Source organism: Ustilaginoidea virens, chromosome 4, assembly GCF_000687475.1.
Source record: "Ustilaginoidea virens chromosome 4, complete sequence".
Classification (NCBI taxonomy): Eukaryota; Fungi; Ascomycota; class Sordariomycetes; order Hypocreales; family Clavicipitaceae; genus Ustilaginoidea; species Ustilaginoidea virens.
The window spans coordinates 2433186-2456520 of NC_057319.1; the positions used below are offsets into that span (position 1 = coordinate 2433186).

General features: G+C 55.8%; 8 protein-coding genes across 8 annotated transcripts; 4 read left to right on the plus strand and 4 right to left on the minus strand.

Annotated features, from left to right (window-relative positions):
- Positions 1-340: 340 nt before the first annotated feature.
- UV8b_05096 (uncharacterized protein) lies at positions 341-937 on the minus strand (the record flags this gene model as incomplete). Its single annotated transcript, XM_043142594.1, has 1 exon — positions 341-937. One exon carries the CDS (start codon positions 935-937, stop codon positions 341-343), a length of 597 nt encoding a protein of 198 aa, XP_042998528.1.
- A 3487-nt stretch (positions 938-4424) lies between these two features.
- On the plus strand, positions 4425-5645 carry UV8b_05097 (uncharacterized protein; the record flags this gene model as incomplete). The annotated part of the gene is made up of 2 exons (XM_043142595.1): positions 4425-4812; positions 4969-5645. The coding sequence occupies 2 exons, from the start codon at positions 4425-4427 to the stop codon at positions 5643-5645; spliced, it is 1065 nt and encodes a 354-aa protein (XP_042998529.1).
- A 263-nt stretch (positions 5646-5908) lies between these two features.
- Positions 5909-7050, minus strand: UV8b_05098 (uncharacterized protein; the record flags this gene model as incomplete). The annotated part of the gene is made up of 2 exons (XM_043142596.1): positions 5909-6735; positions 6891-7050. 2 exons carry the CDS (start codon positions 7048-7050, stop codon positions 5909-5911), a joined length of 987 nt encoding a protein of 328 aa, XP_042998530.1.
- Positions 7051-7859: 809 nt separating this feature from the next.
- UV8b_05099 (uncharacterized protein) lies at positions 7860-10537 on the plus strand (the record flags this gene model as incomplete). Its single annotated transcript, XM_043142597.1, has 7 exons — positions 7860-8022; positions 8112-8192; positions 8317-8524; positions 8852-8985; positions 9400-9627; positions 9705-9870; positions 9985-10537. The coding sequence occupies 7 exons, from the start codon at positions 7860-7862 to the stop codon at positions 10535-10537; spliced, it is 1533 nt and encodes a 510-aa protein (XP_042998531.1).
- Positions 10538-12278: 1741 nt separating this feature from the next.
- On the minus strand, positions 12279-14084 carry UV8b_05100 (uncharacterized protein; the record flags this gene model as incomplete). The annotated part of the gene is made up of 1 exon (XM_043142598.1): positions 12279-14084. One exon carries the CDS (start codon positions 14082-14084, stop codon positions 12279-12281), a length of 1806 nt encoding a protein of 601 aa, XP_042998532.1.
- Positions 14085-14149: 65 nt separating this feature from the next.
- Positions 14150-15102, plus strand: UV8b_05101 (uncharacterized protein; the record flags this gene model as incomplete). Its single annotated transcript, XM_043142599.1, has 2 exons — positions 14150-14694; positions 14835-15102. The coding sequence occupies 2 exons, from the start codon at positions 14150-14152 to the stop codon at positions 15100-15102; spliced, it is 813 nt and encodes a 270-aa protein (XP_042998533.1).
- A 1256-nt stretch (positions 15103-16358) lies between these two features.
- Positions 16359-18528, plus strand: UV8b_05102 (uncharacterized protein; the record flags this gene model as incomplete). Its single annotated transcript, XM_043142600.1, has 2 exons — positions 16359-16488; positions 16601-18528. 2 exons carry the CDS (start codon positions 16359-16361, stop codon positions 18526-18528), a joined length of 2058 nt encoding a protein of 685 aa, XP_042998534.1.
- An 886-nt stretch (positions 18529-19414) lies between these two features.
- On the minus strand, positions 19415-20170 carry UV8b_05103 (uncharacterized protein; the record flags this gene model as incomplete). Its single annotated transcript, XM_043142601.1, has 1 exon — positions 19415-20170. One exon carries the CDS (start codon positions 20168-20170, stop codon positions 19415-19417), a length of 756 nt encoding a protein of 251 aa, XP_042998535.1.
- Positions 20171-23335: the final 3165 nt, after the last annotated feature.

Here is a 23335-nt window from a genome sequence, read left to right on the forward strand (position 1 = left end):
CTGCGAGGGTGGCGGGTGGGCGGACGGGCGGGCGAGTGGCAGGGGCGAGTGGCAGGGCGAGTGGCAGAGAAGGGGGATAGACATGGAGGAATGGCGCACTGGGGGCCTCTCGAGCGAGGTGACTGGACCTGGGCAGTGGCGGCAGTGCCAGTGGGTACCGGCAGGAAAATTGGTGGGGACCAAGGAATAGGTAGGGGCGTGTGGGGCGTGTGGGGCGCGAGAGACCAGGCAGCTGCAGACGCAGACCGCAGGCCGCAGGCCGCAGGCGTCCTGTGTCGGTGGTGCAGGTTGCTGATACTGGTGCAGTGGTGCCTATCCAAGGGCCACCTTTTGGATCGTCCTAAGCAGCGGCATTCTTGTTGGCTGAGAGCCGGAAAGGTGGGCCGCATGGATAATCGTTTGCAAATCGTTGCTTAAAGCAGCAAATGGGAGGGTGAGTGAGCAATCCAGGACCGAAGGGGGGTTGAGCGACGGCCCACTCCACCACCGCTGGGTGATTGGCCGAGCCGGCCTGGTCACTAGGCTGGGTTTGGCATGATGCGAGCGCCAATTGCTGAGTATAGTGGGGAAAGGGTGGGTGGGGAGTCGGTTCGGGGAGGGGTGGGTGGTGGGCAGCAAGACCACATGTGCACCGTGCACGTGTCGCACTATGCACTGTGAACCGTAAGGCACGCAGACGCGGGAAGTCGGTGTCGACCTTGGGCTTCGTACCTGCTAGGCTGCTGGCCTTGGCAGATCCGATCAGCGCGGGTAATTCTCTGGAAGGGGGGTGGGAGAGTCTGCCAAGCTGCGCAAAAAGGCAGGCTTGTAGCCGGGTTGGACCCCCGAAACACTCTGTCCCAGGCGCGACAAACTTGCCTGGATGCAGCGCAGCGCAGCGCAGCGCAGCGCAGCGCAGCAGGGCTTTTGGGTTGGGGGGGCGTTGTTGTTGCGCCATAGCCCATGTATTCGTAGCTGCCACCTGGTTTGCTGCGCCGGTCCGCCAATCACACGACTCGGCGGACACGCCCCCTTCGAATGCGGTGGCACGCTCGCCACATCCCGGTCGGCCGTATTTAGAAAAAAAAAAAAAATAACAAAATATACAAAATATACAAAAATTTACACACAAAAAAATGGATCCAGAAAGGACCCAGAAAGGACCCTTGACTTGGATGGGAAATCCTGCTGCATACATAACAAGTACATTGTACTCGATACCCTACGCAGACAGGTAGGTCCTGCTGGTGGACCTGGTCCAACACGGTAACCCGTCAGCCAGCTAGGCGCCCTCCAGCGCTAAACGGTGCTAACATCCTGAACCCGTTTCTCAAAAAAGCCCCCCCCCAACACTTGGCAAGTACTCCGTACCCAGATACGATACCCTGCCGAGTGCGGACGTGCCGTAAAACCTACTAAACTATGCTGCGGGGCTGAGGCAATCGGCTGAAGCGTCGGGGTCACGGCACAAACCACATTAGGTACCTACGGAGTACTCCGTGGTCTGCAAATAGTGGACGTTTGACGGAGCTTGCCCCACCCATGGAGCCCCACTGGTCAAGTCACTTGGTCTTTTTGTTAGCGCCTGCCTGCTCCGTTACCGAGTTACTCCGCACCCAAGACCAGACGGTTGCTGTTATCAAGTTGTTACGGACCAGACGACCAACAAGTTGACGACTTGAACCCCCACCAAGTCCAAGTCCAGAGTCCCGCACAGAAACGGGCGCACAGCGTCGCCTGGCTTTTCGTTCCAGTCGTCTGTCTACTCAGGTTTGCCTGGCGCCATAGCCACGCAAGACACCGGCATACGTTTACCGATTCTCGCCACATGCCTGCCGGTAGCCAAATCGCCTCTGTCCCACCGCGTTTTCAAAAGGACCCAGAGCAGCACGGAATACTCCGTAACCCGTTCGTCTTTGTTACCGGGACGCCTGCGCTTCGACGACAGCCGCAAAGAACAGGCAAGCAAGCTACCCTACACGCCCGTCTTTTGCCGCCCGTCACCCGTCACCCGTCGCCCGTCGCCCGTCGCCCGTCGCCCGTCGCCCGCCGAGGATGTGTTGTGTGTGGACACACTGGGGAGCGCTTTGACTAGTTTAATCAGCGGCGGACAATAAGAACGGATTATTGGTTCTGGCCGTATGCACCCTGCATCTCGGGACAACGCCACCGACTGCGTGGCCACAAGCCGAGTCGAGACGCAGCTAGGGCGACGATGCTGAAACAAACGGGTTAGAACTCGGCGCCACGGGCGACGAATAGCTCTTCGTGCCAAGTGGCACACTGCATGAACGGGCACACGCCCTCCAAGTCCAGCCTGGAAGACGGCACCATATGTTGGTTGTCAGGCAGGGTCGGAAGCCTCTTGATTCTTTTCCAACGTCGCCTGGCGTCTGGTGGTGTTTGAAGCCTAGACGCAATACCGTGCGAGTGCGATTAGCTGGTCTACGCTGGGTAAGCTCACGTCGCTCTCGTCGCTCACGTCCTGCATTGTACCGCAGTGACGATCGATGTCTTATGGGAGGGATGATGGACCCTAGTGCGGTTCGTTCGGAGTACCGAGTACCCGACTGATAGTCCCTGCTCATCCTCCAAAACCCTTACCCCTTTGCAATCGCGTTGCAACCGCCGCCACTGGGTTGCAACCATCTCTCAAGTGAAAATTACCGTGGATACTTGACCGTGACGAGAGATGCTGCTTCAACAAGACCGAACCCGACCAACTCCTACTCTTAGTCTCTGCTGCCTCTGGGAAAAAGGACGCCAACCTCCCTCGGGCCTGCAGACGATTTCCCAGACATTGTCGTGATAGTGATTGAAGAAGATGATGATGATGATGATGCCAACAGAGGCTATGTGGTAGCCACTTGACAAAACAACAAGAAACCAAAACGGCGGCAGACCAAACATGGCCGAACCGTGGCGTGCATTCCGCTCCCGGACCGTAATCCAGCTCGGGATGGGATCTGGACGCTCCTCATGCCGTTGACGCATGACGGGGCCATTGACCATTGACCATTGACCATCACACATCACACATCACACGCAAGATGGCTACCTACTCTGCCCGCAAGCACAACAACCCGCTGCGCATCTTCGAGCAGAGGCTCAAGCACCCCACCGGCAGGGTCTCTAGTATTTATCTCGAGCTTCGAGTCGTCGCGGCCCGCGAGTGCAAAAGATCGTCCCACGCGATGGCACAGCCCCGCGGACTGAGACCAGAAGAAAGTGCGCCAGTCGCCGAGGCACATGCGGAGCAGCACCGTGAAAAGGAACAGGAACGGCAAAGCAAATAGCACGTTTTGCTGCCAAGCTTGGCGAGCGCTCAACGTGGGCAAGAGGTTCGGTTCGTTCACCCACCACGTCGTCGCACCATTCCATTGCGACGCGCACGCCGCGCACGCCGCACACGCCGCACACGCCGCACACCGCCTTTTGGCGGTTGCAAGTTTGGATTGGAAGCCTGCACGGGGCTCGGGGCTTTGTCCGCCGGCAAGCGCGGCTGGTACTTGTTGCCAACCGTCAATGCTCTCTATGCTCTGTGCAGCGGAAGTGGACGGGAAACAACGCACGACGATCCTGAGACTGAAAGGAGGGGAATGTCTGGTGCTCCGCACGTCATGCGCCATTGCGGACTTGGCGTGGCCCCGACGACGGGAGCTGGCTCATCAAGCTCTTCAAGCCCAAGCTGTTGGGCACGATATACTTGCTGTTTTGCCCTTGAGCTTGAGCCTCATCTACCGACGGCCATGTTCAACATCTACTCCGTACTTACGGAGTACTACATATTCTGAGGGATGCCTTGTCAAGACCTGCCCAGCCACTTTATTGCCCATATTGCGGGGGCCATAGCACCCCCCAGTCCCCTACCCGAGGCACCCGGTACATATGTATATACCAGACCGCGTCTAAAGCCAAGGGTCACGTGCAGTTGTTGACCTAGACGAAAGGTACCGGACCCAAGGTACGGAGTTGTACCTAGAGGCACCAGACCTGAGGGAGGGCACCCAAGTTTAGGTGCCTGTCAGGGTGCATGCAGACTTGTGCCTGACTGGACCAATCCTGTCATCCTGTCCACAGCTGCAAGGGTCCCGGGGCACACTTCAACAAGCCCTCGGTCACCAACGGCGGCACGACGCACCTTAATCAAGATGGCTTCGCAAGATGTAGTAACCGTTCCCTCATCGGGCCAATTCACCTGAAGCTCCCGGAAATCCAACATATCGAGTTAAAAAGAAGAAGAAGAAGAAGAAGAAGAAGAAGAAGAAGAAGAAGAAGAAGAAGAAGAAGAAGAAGAAGAAGAAGAAGAAGAAGAAGAAGAAGAAGAAGAAGAAGAAGAAGAAGAAGAAGAAGAAGAAGAACAACAACAACAAGAAGAAAACAAATCCCGAGCACACGGCGCTTCCACGCCACCCAATGGCACCGTCATTCGTTCCCAAGCCAACATGTCCCAGTTTCAGTTCAAGTTCCGGTGGGACTATGTCCTCCTAACAGGCGCGGCCTGTCTTTCCGCATGCTACCATCTACGACCTGTCCTGCTCTCTCACGACCGGGTCAAACCACGGAGGGTGGTTGCCTCCTTGGCCTGCGAAGCTGCCACCTCAACATTGCCATCATCGCCGACTTCGTCCGCCTCCGCACCGCCCTATCCACCAGATGCTTTCCCGGGCGGCCGACATGTCGAGACTGCCTATGGAACAACCAACGTGTTTGAGTGGGGCCCGGAAGATGGCGAAAAGGTATTGCTGGTGCATGGCATTGCCACGCCGTGTGTTGCGTTGGGTGACATGGCCAAGCGGTTTGTGGCAAAGGGATGCAGAGTGATGCTGTTTGGTGAGGTTTCTGCACGGCCTTTCCCCCCCCCCCCCCGTTCATGTCGTTGCGCTCGTACATGTATACAAGTATACATGCCCGTGCTTGAAATGCTGCATGTATACCAGCGACTACTGCCTTCTTTTGGGTCATTAATCTCGGCCAATCCCCATATAGATTTATTCGGAAGAGGCTACTCCGATTCCCCCAGCGACCTCATCCACGACGATCGCCTGTACACCACGCAAATCCTCCTTGCCCTGGCTTCATCGCCCCTTGCCTGGACCGGCTCATCCGCCTTTCACATCCTCGGCTACTCTCTCGGCGGCGCCCTTGCCGCCTCCTTCGCGGCTTACCACGCCAATCTCCTCCGTTCTGCGACCTTGGTCTGCCCCGGGGGGCTTGTTCGCCCCTCCCACGTCAGCTTCAAGAGCCGGCTGCTCTACTCGAACGGCTTACTCCCAGCCTGCCTGGTGAACCGGCTCGCCCGATGGCATCTTGAACCCAAGCCAGGCTCTGCCAGCGCGCATGTTCCACATCTGGATGGCAGCCTGGATGAGCTGAATGCCAGAGACGCCGGGGCCGGGACCGAGGCCGAGGCCGAGGCCGAAGCCGTCGACTTTGACCAAGTGCCCATCTGCTCGGAAAGCGCCTTGGGCCCAAAGGTGGGCGACGTGGTGAGGTGGCAGCTGCGCAACAACGCTGGGTTTGTGCCCGCGTACGTGAGCTCCATCCGACATGCACCCATATACGGGCAACACGGCGGAGTGTGGGAGATTCTCGGTCGCCAGCTCAGGCTGAGGAGGGAAAACGGCAACTTGGCGGGGCTGCCTGGAGGAAGAGGAAGCTGTTGATATAAGGATCATCAAGGGCGGACATGAGATTGCCATCTCCAAAGGAAGCGAGGTTGCTGATGTGGCCATGGCGGCTTGGCAACAGTTGAGAGACCCAAGATAGGCAAGGCAAGTGTCGTTGGATTGTGTATGCAAAGGAACCGTGACGACGTCTGCTTGCTGGGGGGTTTCGGCATGCAGTTCGCCTGGGCTGAAAGCTCATCGAGGCACACAAAAAACTACCGGGGTCCCGCAGGATCGCGGCAGAGCGGGAGAAGAAAGCCCTACTTATCCAGGCCCCGCGCCTTGACAAAGCGGTTTATCTGCTCCCTGGTCAACTTTTCGTTGTACTGTTCGTACAAGTCGTACAAGGAAATCATCTCCTGGGTGGCGTCAACCATGGCAGGAATGTCGACGCTGCTTTCCGCCAGCCACGCTGCGAAATGCTGGACCCTGGAGATTCTCGCCTCTTGCTGCTTTTCCTTGGATTCCGGTCCAGCGGCGGCCGAGTCCAAGGGCGTGCCACTGCCGCCGCCGCCGCCGCCGCCGCCGTTGCGGCCGTGTGCTTGGCTGAGAGCCGCCTGGGCGGCAGCGAGGCCGGCTGCCGCGGCAGAGCCCGAGGTCGCCTGGCCGGCCCTGGATGAGTTGGGCCGCAGAACGAGCGCCAGCAGGATAGCAACAAGGGCGATTATGTGGGGTGCGCAGATCAGCGGCAGGTCGCTGTTGAACGAGTCGTTGATGACGGAACGAGCGAGTTGGACGTCGTCGTCGACCAGAGACAGCTCGGCGCGGAGCAACGTCAGCGTCCGGTAAGGCTGGTGCACAATGAGCTGGGAACTCATTTCGCTGATGAGGTAGAACTCGCATTCGCCGATTTTGGACGTGTCCAGGCCGATAAAGTCCTGCCAGAGCTGCCTGGCCTCGGTGACGATGAGCCGAATGTGCTGGGGCGCCTCCTCCATCTTGCAGGCCAGGTATATGGCCGTCGTGATGACGAGATAGGGATTCGTGGAGCGGATGGGCACCTTGATGTAGAATCGCTTGAGATAGACCTGGGCCGTGGCCATGGCTTGCTGCCGGATGCTGAGACGCTTGGCTAGCCGGAGAAGTTCTGTGCGCGACCCAAGATTTTTTTTTTTTTTTTTTTTTTTTTTTTTGTGTCCGGATCAGCCAACACGTCGTCGGGCAAAGCGTTTTGGCCCAAGGGACAGGGAGAGGATGTGAAAGGCCAAAAGAGGGGAGCAGGCAAGGAGAGAGGAGACGCACGCTGGTTAAAGTATATCGCCAGATGGCGCGGCTGGGGCAGAGGAAACATGCGCACGAGGTCCGCGTGGTCGTCGTCGAGCTTTTGGCGCATGGATGCGAGTTGGTCCTTTGTGAAGAGCCAGTGGCGCCTCTGCGTCGAGTCCCAGTAGTTGGGGGACATGGGACGAGGGAAAGAGGGGGGGGGGGATCGCCACAGAGGCACCCTACGCACCCCTGGGCCAAGTGGTTGATGCAAGTTCGTTCTTGTTCAGCTGAATGTGCTTTGGGGATGCCGTCGATGGTGTTGCCGATGGTGTTGCCGATGGTGTTGCCGATGGTGTTGCCGATGGTGTTGCTCTAGTCGCACGAGGCTGGAGCACCAAGCTGCGTGTGTGTCGGGTTGCGTCTTGCATCCTGAGGCATCGTGCAGCTTACAGAGGCGTGGAAAGTCAATTCCCAGCAGCTGCTGGCGGCAGCGGCAGCCACTAAGAAGCCGCGATAGGCGTGGGTGGGCGTGGTCAATGTCGACAGCCAGCCTGACACTGGGCTGGGCCCTTTGGCGCTCAGTGCTCTGCACGCTGAACGGTCAACTGCTACCAGACACCAGACCACCACCACCGCCAAGCGATCAATGACAGCTGTTGGATCCCAGGCCTGGCCAATCTGGTTCGTCTCCTCCAACCAACGACACCGAAAGCTCCACCAAGCTCCTCCAAGCTCCTCCAAGCTCCTCCAACGTCACCGCGCTGCCGAAACTTTTCTCCTCCTTGCCCTCTGATCGCCTTGCCCTCTGATCGCCTTGCCCTCTGATCGCCCTGCCCTCCGGTCGACGCCTCCCATCAACGCCCCCGTGCCCTACGATGCCGCCACAGTGAAGAAAAGACCAAGCTGCGCGGGCAATCGTACTCCCATCCCCCCCCCGTCTTGTCTCGAGAGTTGTCCTCTGCCGCACGACCTCGCCAGCTCGCCAGCCTTACCGATGCTGCCGTCATGAGCGTCGCCAAACTCGTCACCGACGTGGAGCGACAGCTTGGGGAGTCGCAAAACGAGCGCGACGCCAGGATCGAGCGCCTTTGGTCTAAGCTGGACCCCGCTGGAAAAGGGGAATTGGATCTCAAGGCCCTTCAAAAGGGCTTTCACAGGATTGACCACCGTAAGCCTGCCTCCGATCCATGCCCGTCACCGTCGACCCGCCGCAGCTCCGTCGTTGACACCCCGGCTGGCTGCTCCCGAGGCGCCTAGCTCTGAAAAATGCCGACGACCTGCTCAAACAGATCCTGCGAGAGGTGGACACGAACCAGGACGGCAAGATCCAATACCAAGGTACGTTTTCCAACTCGTTCCTCTCCCTAGTACCGTAATCTCGACCCATCCTTGTCCCTGCGTCGTCGGCATGGTAAAAGACGCACACGCAGCAGACTAACTCGCTTTCTATGCCAACCTGTAGAGTTCCGCGCCTTCGTTGAACATGCAGATCGGCAGTTATTTCAACTCTTTCAAGCCATCGACAAGGATGGCAACGGCAAGCTGGATGCCGCCGAACTCCAGACGGCTTTTCGCACGGCTGGGCTTGCCGTCTCCAATCGTAGACTATCGGATTTCTTCAACGACTTGGACAGGAACAACGACGGCTATGTCAGCTTTGAAGAATGGCGGTAAGTCGTTATTCAAGTAAAATCTTCTTTCGCTGTAGCGGCCAGGCACAGCCGGCCCAGACAAGACAAGTGGTGTTGTGTGGTCTCTGGTTTAGATCATCAACTCGTCTTTAAGTCTTGTGCAATGGTGACGGGACGGTTGGAGAAGCTCCCAAGTCCCCACCATTAGCCTGGCTTTTCCCATGCAAACTTATCAGAGGCAATCATTTTGACTCTCTTTTTCCTCTCGTGCTGAACGAAAGAGGGAAAAAAAAAAAAAAAAAAAAAAAAAAAAAAAAAAAAAGACCTGGACACACCGTGGGGGCCTTGTGACTGACCCGGGAATAGAAACTTTCTCTTGTTCATGCCAGCCGGCAGCCATGACTCCCGGCTCAAAGCCGTCCTGTCCTATTACGACTCCGTCGTCAGTGTCACCCCCGAAGGAGATTCTCTTGTCAGTGATGAAACTCTAGAAGGTATAGGTACGGAAGAGTTGCCCACAGGCTCTCTTTTATATTCTCTTTTTGGCTCCCTTTTACGAGTCGCCTCTCCTTTGCCTTGTCCGAAAACACCACCCGAGCCTCCCTTGGCTTCTCAGAGGAACAGAGATACCTCACAAATCCCAGACGGGAGAGCAGATGGAGCAGATGCTCTGCCAGCCGTGCCCAAACGCAGAATGGATGCTGTGGTAGATGCATTTTGCGAGGACGATGGGACGGTCGAAAGTGTCGTGGCGAAGCGGCGGCGGCGTCTGTCCGCGACAGAGTCTACTCAAACTACACAGCATGTTGGCGACGGCACCTCAGGGGGCCACGCAGAACAAGCTCAAGCATCGGCAGGAAGCAGCATGGCACCCCAAAAGAAGATCAGACTGACGGATTTTGCTCCTGATCCAGGTTACTTTGTCGCGGGTGCCATCGCCGGCGGAGTATCTCGTACGGCCACTGCGCCGCTCGATCGATTAAAGGTCTACTTACTTGTCAACACCAGCAGCAGCTCCGAGACTGCCGCAGCAGCCATCAAGCAGGGCCGTCCCGTCGCGGCCGCTCAGAACGCGCTGAGACCCATCACTGAAGCTGTCAAGGATTTGCTCCGCAATGGCGGGTTACGAAGTTTCTTTGCCGGTGAGGTCCTTGTGTATTCTTTTTCCTCCTCTTTTGAGGAGGGGCCATTTTTTTTAACGAGCAGGAAAACACATTAGGCAACGGCTTGAACGTGATCAAGATAATGCCCGAGACAGCCATTAAATTTGGCTCTTACGAAGCTGCCAAGCGAGCCCTTGCCAACTTTGAAGGGCACGGTGATCCTAGACACATCAACTCGTATTCCAGATTCACCGCGGGCGGGGTGGCTGGCATGATTGCTCAGTGAGTTTGGCTCTGCTGCGGGTTTCGCAAAGGCGACTGGAGAGGGAAAAAAAAAAAAAAAAAAAGGCGTCGCTCTCGAACGGCGTGGCTGACAGAAACGGGACGTGGTGCCAGGTTTTGCGTTTACCCGCTGGATACTTTGAAATTCCGACTCCAGTGCGAGACGGTGAAAGGAGGGCTGACGGGACGTGCTCTTGTTCGTCAGACGGCCATCAAGATGTACGCCGACGGCGGCGTTCGCGCGTGCTATCGGGGGGTGACGATGGGCCTGATAGGCATGTTTCCCTACAGTGCCATTGACATGGGCATGTTTGAGCTGCTGAAAAAGTCGTACGCGAGCTACTACAGGCAGTACACCGGGTGCCACGAGGACGACGCCAACCCCGGCAACGTAGCGACCGGCATGATCGGCGCGACGTCTGGCGCCATCGGGGCGACGGTCGTGTATCCTCTGAACGTGGTGCGAACACGGCTGCAAACGCAAGGCACGGTAATGCACCAGGCCACTTACACGGGCATCTGGGATGTCACGCAGAAAACAATCCAGAGAGAAGGGTACCGTGGCCTGTACAAGGGTCTGACGCCCAACCTGCTCAAGGTCGCTCCGGCGCTGAGCATCACCTGGGTGGTGTATGAGAATTCAAAATCGATGCTCGGGCTGCACTGAGCGTGCCTGATGTCGATTGGCGCAGCTCGCAAAGTAGGAGAGAGAGAGAGAGAGAGAGAGATGCATTTCTGCTTTGTGGAGGAACATGCTGGGTACTGGCACGGCCGACGAGACAGCTGTGGCTGGCTTAGGTGGATGGATGCAGAGTCTTTTGCGGCGACGGCGGCGGCGTTCTGGAAACCCCCAGTCAGCTGAACGGTTGTGTTTCCGGGCAAGACGTGTCCAAAACCAAAAGTTGGATGTTTCCCCGGTGGCACAAATGGCATGCGGCGGCAGGGGGCGTGCGACGTTGGGAGAGGAGGACTCGAGTCTCTTTTGTCCCAGAGCCGAAGAAGCAACGCCGCCCTTGGGCTGGACTGGCGGCGCCGCGGCGCGCCCCGCCGGCTTGGGTAGATCATTGATGGGCAGACGGGATTGAAATCCCACGGCCCTTGCGTGGCTCACGCAGCATTGTAGAGCTTGGAATCCGCATGGAGCATTTAGGCCTGACAACGGGGGCCCGGCATGGATGTGCGCTTTTTTTTGTACACGACTGAGGGCCTCGACCTTGGCTTGGCTTGGCTTGGCTTGGCTTAATTTATTCTCTGTGCGTGTGTCTCCTGGTGGTGCTGGTGTTGTCCGTCTAGCATCCTGCCGGTCTCTTTCAGTCCCTCCCGAGTGGAGCTCGAGCAAAGGGCTGACGGGGCCGGGGCCGGGGCCGGAAGCGGGGCCGGAAGCGGGGCAAAGCGGTGTGCCGTCTCTGGGTGCATTTCTCCGGGACATCTGGTGGCTGCCCGCTGCCCGCTGCCCGCTGCCCCAGTGCCGCGCCTTGCTGTTTTCCTCTTCCACAGCCCACCAGAGCGTTAGCGGCAACTTGGAGCTCTTTGTATCCGGGCAGCTGGGCCGGAAAGTTTACGGCAAAGACTGGTTTCCGGGGATGTAGCCCATCAAAGGTCGGGCCGTGAACATGTCGCGGTCCAGCCGTGGGACGATTCCGAAGACGAAGCAAGGGGAAAAAGAAGGGAGATGGCAAAGTCTTGGATCGAAACGGGCGCCATGTCTGGAGAGGTCAAGTGGCTGGGGCGGCAAGGAGTAGCAGGGGCTTGGGGGAATGCTTTGATGGGTGATGGTGCCGACCTGACGGTTCCATTTGAACATTGCCATTTGAGCGTCGAGATGTTTGGTTTGTTATTTTTTTGTATTGCAGCTTGATCGTGACGTCATTGCTGGTATCTACACATGAGACTATACACGGAGTGGCGTATTGGACAGGAAATTAAGCAATATGCGCGGAGCGGCAGCAGATGAGAGGGCAAGAGACAAAAAAATAAAAGAAGAATTAACGGAAATAGAAACAGAAAAAAAAGGACAGCGCCCCACAATCGCTGATGAATGTAAAACGTCCGGCAAGATAATCTGATAAAAAAAAACCCCCCCCGAAAAAAAAAAGAACAAAAAAAAAGAAAAAAAAAGTGCAAAAGGGAACAAGAAAAAGGAAAAGCAAAGCCAGCCTTTATTCAGGGTATCCTGGGGTAAAAATGAGACCAAAAAAAAAAAAAAAAATTCGGGCAAGACGACTAATTCTGTTGCTGCTTAGGTACTGACTGTAGTACATATGTTAAAGGGCATGGGCCGGCTTATGCTCAGATCATGGCATGTCGCTGCATATGCAAAAAAATATTTAAAAAAAAAAAAAAAAAAAGGACCTGTTTTTAATTCGTCGCAAGTGAAGTTGGTTGGGCGGAGGACAGACGTGAGTGTGTCAAGGGTCCGCAAACCAAGGAAGGTCTCGGTTGCCCAAAGTCGTGCAGGTGAGATAGCTGATACCCTCGGCGGCGCGACCCGACCCCGCCATGGCGAGTTCGAGCCTGCTGCCTAGGAGGGGATGAACAAGATGGCGAGCCATGGCCTTGAGCTCCTCCATGCGTTTCTCGAAGCGGCAGAGTTTGTTGCGAGTGTAGAGCTCCGGGGTGAGCTTGAGGAACTTTTTGCACTCGTCGTGGTTGAGGAACGCGCTCGGGTTGCGGGAGCCGAGGATTCGGTAGGCTCTTCCGGTGGACCGCGGCGGCGGCTTGTTGGGATAGCTGTAGCTGGCGCTGGCGAGGGTGCTGCTGCTGATGATGATGCTGCTGCTGCCGCCGCCGCCGCCGCCGCCGCCGCTGTTCCTGCCTGGGGTGGATGGGACCGGGATGTTGTCGGCGAGCCATTGCCGGAAGAGACTGACGACCAGCCAGTCGAGATAGCTGTTGGTTGGGGTGACGCGCTCGCCTTTGGTGGTTGTCAGGCTGAGACGGAAGAGCTCGCCCTGTACGCGGCTGACGGTTTCTCCGAGCTCGTCCACCTTGTCCTCGACAATGTCGAGGACAATGTCGGGCAGGGCCGCTCGAAGGCTCCGCTCGCCGGCCTGCCACTGGCCGACCACGTGGACGAGGGCCTCCTGGAAGATGACCCTGCTCCGGGCCAGGTATCCCAGGCGGAGGTAGGAAATGGGATACTTTGCAATCTGCTTCCACAGGCGTGACTGAAACTGGAGGAGGTGGTGGTCGACGCGAGGTCCGACCACGGCCAGGGCGTCGTATTGGTCGGCGAGAGCCAGCAGCGACTTGCATTGGACGTAGGCGTCGGCGACACTGACCGCGTCCAGGACCGGGGCGTAGTTGTAGAAGACGCGAAAGAGGTTGTCGTAGTCGCGGAGAAGGTCTTCGTCGGCCTGGGAAAGCCCCGGCCCCGCTGTCGCGAGGGGCAGGTGTGCGACGGACAGGTTTGCGACTGACCGGGAGAAGGGGAAAGCACGGTTTGCTGGCGCTGGCGCTGGCGCTGGCGGCCCGCGGTGCTTGGACCGCGACCCGGAGGATTTGGCGTCTGAGGCATGATGACAGCCAGCACCGAACAGAGATGGGAACGGTGGTTCCGAGCCTGGCGTGGTGACTGTGTCTGCGTCGTCCTTTTGGACCAACATTGGTATGTCGCCGTCGCCTGCGCCCGAGTCCAGCTCGTACTTCCATCTCTTGCCAGCGGGGATAGACGTTTGGGAGCCATTCAGGCCACCAGCACCAGCACCAGCGCCGCCACCACCAACGGCCAGCCTCCTCTCGTGGTCGGGACCGTCGAGCGGAGAGGATGCCCCGTCTCCTACGAGCGTGGGCTCGTTGGGCCCCGGCAGACACGGCCGGGCCCTGGACCATTCCGACGAGGTGCTGGCCTCGAAAAAGCCGCTGCAGCGCGTCAGGGTGTGTCGGTGCAGGAGGTACCTGTTCTCCGCGGCATGCGCGCCGGCGCCGACGCGGATGACGACCTGGACGTCGCCGCTGTGCGCAAATACTGGGAATTCATTTTGGGGGATGCAAGACGAGCCGCCGAGGTGAGAGCGGTTGTAGCGTCTGCTGCGAGATAGAGACGGCCGTGAGGCGACGGTGGCCGAGTACTTGAGTTGGTGGTGGTGTTGGTGTTGGTCATGGTGGTCGTGGTGGTCGTGGTGGTGAGAGCGGCGCGAAGAAGAGGTGCTGAGATCTAGAGCGGTACTGGAGCTGGAGGCAGGTGGTGAGGGGTGATCTGGCTGAGAAACCATGGGCGGCGGCTCTGTATCGAATGGTGGGTTGGGTGGCAGCAACGACGACGAGAGCCTGACTGACGATGGCCCAGGGATTTCTTTTTCCCCTCGTGGCGGATGGAGCAAAACAAAAGCGGTGCAAAGAGAAGATTGCAAGTAGGCACCAGACAGTTCAACCACCCGGCCTACCGCCAGTGAAGCGTGGAAGCAACGGGGGTGAAGCAGCGGGGGGAGGGAGTTGCAGCCTCGAGGAGAAGGGCCAAGGCGAAGGAAAATCACAGATCAGGACAAATGAGGAGGAGAAGGAGGAGAAGAAGGAGGAGGAGGAGGCTGGGAGGAGGGAAAAAGGGCGCGAAGCTCGACGCGGGGAGCAACATCCAGGACAGGGCCATGTGAGGCACCGAATGGCGGCATCGGCGGTGACACCTCGCCACCTCACTGCCCGTTCTGCCCGTTCTGCCCGTTCTGCCAGTCCTGCCAGTCCTGCCTGCCAGCTGCACTGCTCGGCAAGCATGCGGGACGGGTGGGGTGGGGTGGGGTGGTGGGGCCGTTGGGCACCTCTGGCTCTGGCCACTGGTCGGTCTGGCCAAGGTACCAGGAGGGGAGGTACGGAGTACGGAGTAGCCAGGTGGGTACCGACATGTACCCAAAGGAGGTAGGAGGAGGTTACTGTAGCCAACTGCCGCACTGATGCGTCCGTAACCGGCTGGGGCCAGCTGGTTCATGCTCCCATTGGAACCGCGTTGACCGACGCGACTTGGCCTCGAGCCTCAAGCCCGTCCTGGAGTCCTGGATCACGCACGAGTGGGGCGAGGCATTCTGTCCTGCAGCTGCACCTGGATGCGGCCCAGGATCACCATCACCACCACCACCACCACCACCACCACCACCACCACCACCATCAACATCGCCATGCTACGGATACGGATTGGCCCGCCGCCCGGGCCAGTTGCCACCAGCCGGCCCCAGGTGGCATGCTGGCTACATGTACAGATCAGCAGCTTTCGGCTCCTTCCAGACTCGGACCAATGGCTGAGCTCGAAAATCGAAAACGCACCGATGCATCCACCATGATGGCGGCCTCTCTCTGGAATATTGACAGCCAAAACTCCAGTCTCCACGGGCCAGCCTAGGAATTGGAACTGTCTAGGAAGAGAGCCATGTGGAAGCAAGAAAGCTCCAGAAATTCCCCGTCTGGCCTGCGGTGGCCTTTGGCTACCAGGTTGACGCCAAACTTGGGTTGCTGGCAGGAACGGATCCGGTGTTTCAGGTCAGCCTGCAGTCACCCAGTCAGTCACCATCCATGACATGAAGAAGCCTTGTGACGTCCTGCCAGGTGTGACTCGTTGCATGAAAACCTACAACGCAACAGCAGTGCGGTATCCCAGTTACGGACCGATAGCCATAGGGCAGCGGATACACGTGCGCGTTTCCGTTCAGTTCGCCAGCATCCCTCGGCCATTGATTGATTGTATGTACGGAGTAACCAGCGATTGATTGACAGAGCTTCCAGACCCTTTGGTGCTTTGCCAAGTACAAGTTGCCGATGACCGATGACCGATGACCGATGACCGATGACCGACGACCGACGACCTGGTGGAATCTGAAGCCTCAAAGGCCCCCTTGGAGTCTAGCGCAAGTCTGTCTTGTATCGGATCGATTGGGAAGGAATCGATATTGCGCGAAATGCCATTTGGCGGCCGTCAATCCCATCCATGATTCGTGCCTCGCTGGCGGCGGTCTTGGGCAAAATCAGGCGGCTTCCTCTATTCTGCACGCGGGACCAGTGAAGCCGAGGGATCGAGACCCTTGCGTCGAATCGAGCATGTCCCACGGGGTTGAGCTGTCGAGATAGGCACTGCCGCTGCTGGAGGCTTCGGAGGCTTGGGATATAGATCGTTGAAAGGGCACGGCGGTGCCGGGTTGAGACTGGAAATTGATGGATGCTTGGTTGAGCCCTGGAGCCTTACTCCTCAGCGGGCCTGAGCCCACTCGGCTCCCGCCAAGGCGGCTGGGACCAGGGACCCCTACAGTTGTTCGCAAAAGGCACGCCAGACCGCACAATCTCCAAGCGACAAAGTCAAACATCAGATCATGACACCCACCCATGCCAACCCACGACCGGCAGGCCTGCAAACAACATTGAAGTGTCCCCAAACCTTCCTCAGGTCTGCCCAGAGCCCAATTGCCTCATTCTGGAGCAGAGCACTGGCGCGCGGCACATGATTTTCGAATGGACCACCTCGCCAACGTGTCCATCTCCGTCCCTTTCTTGGTTGAAACTGGCATGGAATGAGCCCGCTACGCCGCGTTTTTCATCATGGCCCGAAACCCATCTCCGTGACGGAGTTTCGGGACGCCGTCGAGGCGGTTTGCACCCCCCGATTTCCTTCCGCACGACATGCGCGACCACGCGGTATTGGTATGCCCTCCCCTTTTCCCCTTCCCCCCTCCCGCACCCACACACCCGGTTTCCGCCCACATGTCTCGTCCATCAAGACCCGGAGCTGATTGACGCCATCACGCAAAACCAGCACTTGCCGTCAGCGGTGGCGTCGATTCCATGGCAATGGCCTACCTTTTCTCGACCCTCCTCAAGACTTGGCGCGGTATTCGAATCGCCGACAATCCGGCCGAAGGCGCGTTCGCCATCATAATAGACCACAAACTACGTCCGGAAAGCACGCAGGAAGCTTCAAGTGTTGCCCGAGAACTCAAGAATATGGGCCTCAAGGCTGTCGTCAAGCCCCTGAACTGGGGAAAGGCGGCTGGGCAAGGACAAGATCCCGGCGCCCTACCCAACATCGAAAGCGTCGCGAGGAGGCTGCGCTATCGTATGCTCGGCGCCACCTGTCGTTTCCTCAACACCACAAGCCTCTTCTTTGCCCACCACCGAGATGATCAGTACGAGACCGTCTTGATGCGCCACCTGAGCGGCCATTCGTATCGCGGCCACCAGGGGATTCGCGAGGCCAACGCGATACCCGAGTGCTACGATATGCATGGGGTCTACAGGAGCGGGTTGCTCGACGATCAGACGCACAAAACCCCCTTCCTGAGCTTCAAGCCGCCAAATCAACAACTGAGACGCCTTCGATGGATCATGAAGCACGAGTTTGACGCTCAGCCGTGGGACAAGCTCCGCTCGTTTCTCGGCACCTCCGACATGTCGGGTCACTTTGCCCGTCACGTTTTGCGACAGGTGGACCCTCGAGTCCCGTACCTGACACCGCTCAACTGCGAGGATGGCGGAATCATGGTGTATCGACCCCTGCTTCGCTTCGACAAAGACCGGCTGAGGGCGACCTGCGAGGCCAACGGCATCAAGTGGTTCGAGGATCCAACCAATGCCGACGCCACACTGACGCTCAGAAACAGTCTTCGCCACATGGATCCCAACGCGCAAGCGCCAGAGCACCGCAAAGAGGCCATCCTCGCCATGTCGAGAGAGGCCAAGCAAAGGATCAGGCTAGAAGAAGCCGAGGCCCGGCGATGGCTGCTGCGGGAAGCCGTCGTGCAGGATTTCGACCCCAACGCCGGGACGCTGCTCGCCGAGCTGCCGTCGTTGTTCCCCTCGAATGTGCAGCGGCGCAGACGTCGCTGCACCGAGGCGGGCAGAGAAGCCCGCAAGCCGCGTTACCGACTGATGGCCGCCATTGCTGTTCGCAAGCTTATAGAATTCGTCACGCCCGACACGCACCCGCCTTCCGTAGCCAACCTCGAAAACGTTGTTAACAGGCTGTTCCCGCAGCTCGGGCCGGAGCCGCAAGCGAGCTCCCCCAAGGCGTTCACCATGGCGGGAGTGTTTTTTGACCCGATAGTAACCCCTTCGTGCACAAAGTGGCTCCTGTCGCGGGCGCCGTATCCGTCCATGAAGCTTCTACCCGAACGGAAGCTCCTGGGCCGTCTGAGCTACCGCTTGCCCCCTCTGGCCGACCAGCCGGCGGAGCAGGCCACCAGCTCAAACCACCATTGGCGGTCCTGGAAAACAGCCAAGCTCTGGGACGGAAGGTATTGGGTCCGCGTGAGCGCGTGCGTGCCGGCCAGGTTCCACGTGCTGCCTTTCCTGCCCCAGCACGCGAAGCCGTTCCGAAGAGCGCTGGCTCCGAAGCAACGCGACCGGCTGGAGCAAGTACTCAAGCACTACGCCCCCGGCAAGATTCGCTACTCTCTGCCCGCTCTTTACAGCGCGGAGGCGGGCAGCAGCGGCGAAGAGGGAACCCCTACGTTGAGGCTGCTCGCTCTTCCAAGCCTAGGAATCCACGTGCCTGGGTTGGAGCGATGGGTGAAATACGAGGCACGGTATAGGTGGGTGGATGCATCGCTGCTGGGCCTCGGGAGAAGAGGCACGCAACGGCCCGGCCTGGGATATGCGCGGTCATGGACAAGGTCGAGGAGAGTGAGACGTCGGCGGCAAGCTGCACATGGAGCCAGGAAGGCAGCACGGAACAGCTCCGGGTAAGAGGGAGCTGAGCGTTTTCAACTTCTTGTTGACGGCGTGTTGTGTTGGCGGCGTGTTTGGCGGCTGGCCATGTGGACCGTCACTGGTTGGTCGGTGACGGGTCCACCCAGCCAGTCCGTCCGGCACCTGTTTGGCACCTGCGTCCCGGCCCGAGGGTGGCATTTCTGCAGCGTGCACCGTGCGCGCACCGTGCACCGTGCGCTGACAGGCACGAGGCCCGCGTCAGCAACGACTTTTTTGTTGCTTCCTTCTTTTCTTGGCAAGACTTGCCAGCATGAGGACTGTTTCTTCTTCGTTGGCCCGCGACTTGGAGCCTCGAGCTGTCGGCACCCAAGACGTCGACCAAGAAGCCGGGCAGCATCACACAGGGGCCAACTCGAAACCCCGAAACTCAAAAAAAACAACAACAACAACAACAACAACAACAACAACAACAACAACAACAACAACAACAACAACAACAACAACAACAACAACAAGAATCAGAAAGAATCAGAAAGAAGCTGGGTGAAGAAGAGACGTGGGCAGTGATAAGAATGACGAGAATCAACAAAGCAAGTCCGCAGGGAAATCGATGACGAGAAAGAAGCAGTTATCAGTACAGAACCATCCATAGGGTCATGGTTTCCGCCCACATTTTCCCAGACTCCATCCAGAGCGCGGCACCAATTTCATGGCTCCGCGCCGTTTTTCTTCTCTCCTTCACCCTCGGTCTAATGCACACACGAGTACAACATTCCACCGCGTCCAAAGCACAGCTCCCAGCTCCCAGCTCCCAGCTCCCAGCTCGATCCCGTCCCTTGCAAGCCATCCATGTCGGACCTCAGCGCAAGGTGTTCATGCACACGCACACGCACTCGCACACGCACACGGTCCCGACGAAACTCTAACTCGACACATAGGCATATGCAAACGACTTGGTCTGGGTTTCAATCTTGGTCCGCCCAGGGGGGCAATCGATGCACGACCAGGACGTTGCCCGACTTCTGTGGCCGTTGGTGTCGGTAAAGAGACCCGAGCCCTGGCCCTCGCCCATTTGCACGTGGTAGCTGGTCGTGTAGCCCAGCGTCGGCGCCTCGGTGTTCCAGGCGAAATACTCCTTGTAGAAGAGGTACCACAAGTGCTCTTCCAGAGTGCCCTTCTCCATCTTGTCGATGATGAGCTGGTCGAGACACAGCGGCAGGTGAACCATGTTGCCCATGGAGTTTCTCGTGAGGACTCTGTAGCACTTTTTGTTCACGGGGCAAACCTTTTGGACACTCCTCTCTCTGGGAAGCCTGCCGTCTGCGCCACGTATTATTGTTTTGCAGTAGACTCGCCTGGAGTGGTCCGAGTTTGTGCAGGCGCCCCAGCTGGCGCGCCAGGAGCTGGATTGCATCGCCTCCTGGCACATCTGGTCATGTTCGCTCGTTACCGGCTGACGCTTGTGGTTCTGCGAGCTTGCCTCCTCTCTCGCGAGGCTCAGCTTGTCGAAGAACTCGTCCAGCGTAAGGTTGGCGAAGACACGGGGGTGCCCCAGGCCACCGGAGAGGGCGGCGCCACGGGCCGCGGGCGTCCAAGAGTCCGTGTCCAGCCTTTCCAGCGTGTCCAGCGCGAGGCTTGGAGAAGAGAGCGCGGCGGCGAACAGCACGAGCAGCCGCATCATGGACCGTTAACCGTTGAACGACTCCTAAACAGCAGGTTCTGGGGAGAGGGGAAGTTGGAGAACGCATTGGACAAAGTTTGAGACGGGATCCCCTGTCGATACATATACCTGCAATCCATTTATTACCATGGGCAGGCAAGCTGGAGGCAAGTCGGCTGGGACGAACGTTGGTCCGCCCGGCCGCTGGCCCTTGGAGCGCGAGGCTCTCCTTGAAAGCAGGCAGGCAGCGTGCGCGAATATGCGGCTGAAGTTGCTGTCTGAGGTTTATATGGTGTGACGATCGTTAGATTGATTCGGGTTTGTTCACGCATGCGCCGGCCCCGCTGCACGTGCTGCGTCCTGCTACGAGTATCGACGGCTGGACACGACCGGGGAAATAGGTATAGCTACGAGGTAGGTACATGTACCTACCTAGGCACCTACCTATCAGGGTCCTAGGTACCTACACCTTGGGAGGTAGGCAACCTAGGTCGCTGGTTCAGCGCAGCGCACCTTTCGTACCCGCCTGAGTGGGGGAGAAGAAGAAGAAGAAGAAAAGAAGAAAAGAAAAAAGAAAAAAACCTCGGCAAGGAAGGATTCTGCGAAATCTGCAAAGTTTGATAGATTAAAAACTACGGGGAACTGCTCTGCAGTCAGAAGACCTGCAGCCGGAAGACCTGCAGTCGGAGTACACCTAGGAACCTAATGTATTGATTGACCCCCCGCGGTCGAAGCAAGTGATTCAGCACAGCACCGTAACCAAGGGGCCTTCGGCTCGGCCACCCGCGGCCGTCGGTCGGTACAATTGACTGGATCCGGCCGGGAGGCCCAGGCACGTTCAGCTGGGACTCCTCTGTTGTCAGAATGCACAGGGAAAATGCGATAATGCTTGATTGAAGGAACCAAGTCCTCTCCAAGAGACTTGTGTTCCCAGCTATTTATAGTGGGATAGGGGGTACCCCTAAGGGCTTACTGATCTAGGGAGAACTCGGCACATCCGACCTCGGATATGACCGATATCCACATTATAGATAAGCCAATTTCCCTCTAACACACCCCCTCAGGATGTGCTTTCTTTAGGATATCCTGCTATATAGCTAAACTTAGTGCAAAGCAAGATAATAAGTAGAAATATCAATCCACTCAAAACAGTTATGCGCAAAATATAACGGTGCCCTTATTGAATAGGCTACCTATTTAGGGGTAAATTCGCCTAATAGCACATATACAGCGTAAGAAAACAATAACAAACCGTAGATTCCAATTTTTTATAGGAAACAAGTATAGCTATTGAAAAGCCCTTTTCAATCTGATTTTTTAGGGCGTCTTTTGATCCTTATGAGGTTCTTCCTCACCACTAAAAACAATATTATGAGACTGCAGTCCGGCGTTATAGGATCCCTTTAAAATAATAAGCCTAAGCTGCTAGCGGAAGATTTTAAATTTCTGGCCTGTTAGGGGCTTTGTGAAACCGTTAGCAACTATATTGCCTATTGGAACCTATATAATATCGATCGTTCCTTTTTGAACCTCCTAGCGCAGCTAATAATAATAAATATCTATATGATGAAGCCGTATTACGAGCTTAAAGAATTCCTCTTTTAATAGGCAAATAGTCTAGATATTATCGTATTGAATTATAGGGATATCGGTATATAATTAGAGCCTAACTTCCTCGTATAATCTCTTAAAGGCGATAACCTCTTTTGCTATATAAGATATTATAAGAAGCTCTGCCTCTATTGACGATATTATAATAGTATCTTATTAACCCGATTTATACACAATCGGGCCGCTAAAGAGCTTAATTATATAGCCCTAACTGCTTTATTGCGTTATAATATCGTCGGTATAGGAAGCATTAGAAAATGCCTCTATTTCTGCTATATTAGCCTGGAATTCTATCGCGGTATTCTTCTATATATAGCTATAATCGAGTGCCTTTTTTATAGCTCGTAAATAGTCTAGACCTAGATTTTAAAGGAATCTTAATAGCTATAATCTAATATAGCCTAGTTTAGGCCTTATAATCATAATCGGATATATTAATAAGCCTACTATTGATTGGTATCGCTTTATATTATATGGTTTAGTTATCCTATCGAATGCCTTAAGTTTTATAGTATACAGTAGGTGCTCTAGAAGGCGGTCCTTAGTATCGTCAAATGCGGTAAGATTATATTTTATTGCCAGCTTATCGAAATAAGCCTTCTATATAAGCCACAACTTTCCGGCCGTATAATTGCGAATAACCTTAATTATTAGGAACTACTATAGCTCGCCGAGATCTTTAATCTTAAATACTACTATTAATGCCGTATAGAACGATTCGAATGCCTCTATCTATAATTTATAATAAAATACGATTAGGTTATTAACGTAAAAGAATATAATAAAGAAGCTATTAATAAAAATATAGGGGTCTTCGCAGACCTATTTGAAGCCTTATTGCAATAGGAATTATAATAACTTTTTGAACTATAGTAGCGGAGACCTTCGAAGCCTATATAAGGCATATAATAACCTAATGAATATGAAACTATCGTGGAATCTATTAGGTTATTTGCAATAGATAGTCTTATTAAGTAGTATATTAAGAAAGGCTATAACGAAGTTATATTAGTGCGTTTCTAGGTTAAAAAAGTATATTAATACTATAAGAAGCCGAAATATATATACCGTAAGCGCTACTGCCTAGGTATTACGAAGATCATAGGGTTATTAATCACTATAAACGTATAATTGTGCCTTATAACCGGTGAGATACCTATCTTAGTCCTATTTATAGGCAAATACCTACTTTAGGTCTAATAGCTTAATCTAAGGGTTAATAGTTAAATTATTTTATTAAATAATATACCTAATCTCCCCGTTTATAACCTTCGAATATTCTTCTTTTATAGCGGTAATAAATTCCTTACGCTTAGGGTGCTTTTTAAGCTCCCTTTATATCGCCGGCTCTTTAGGTATATTTATGATATATAGTGCCTTTATTATAGCTAAAAGCTTTACGATAGAAGCTGCGAATATATCGTGAGTATTTCCTTTAAACTTTATAAAGAATATATTATCAAAAGGAATAATTGGCTTAAGTTTATCGTTAGGCTTAAGCGAAAATGGCGGGAATAATAGTATCGCTTAAGTAATAGCTTCTTTAGGGTAGTTTATAACCTTAAGATTAAT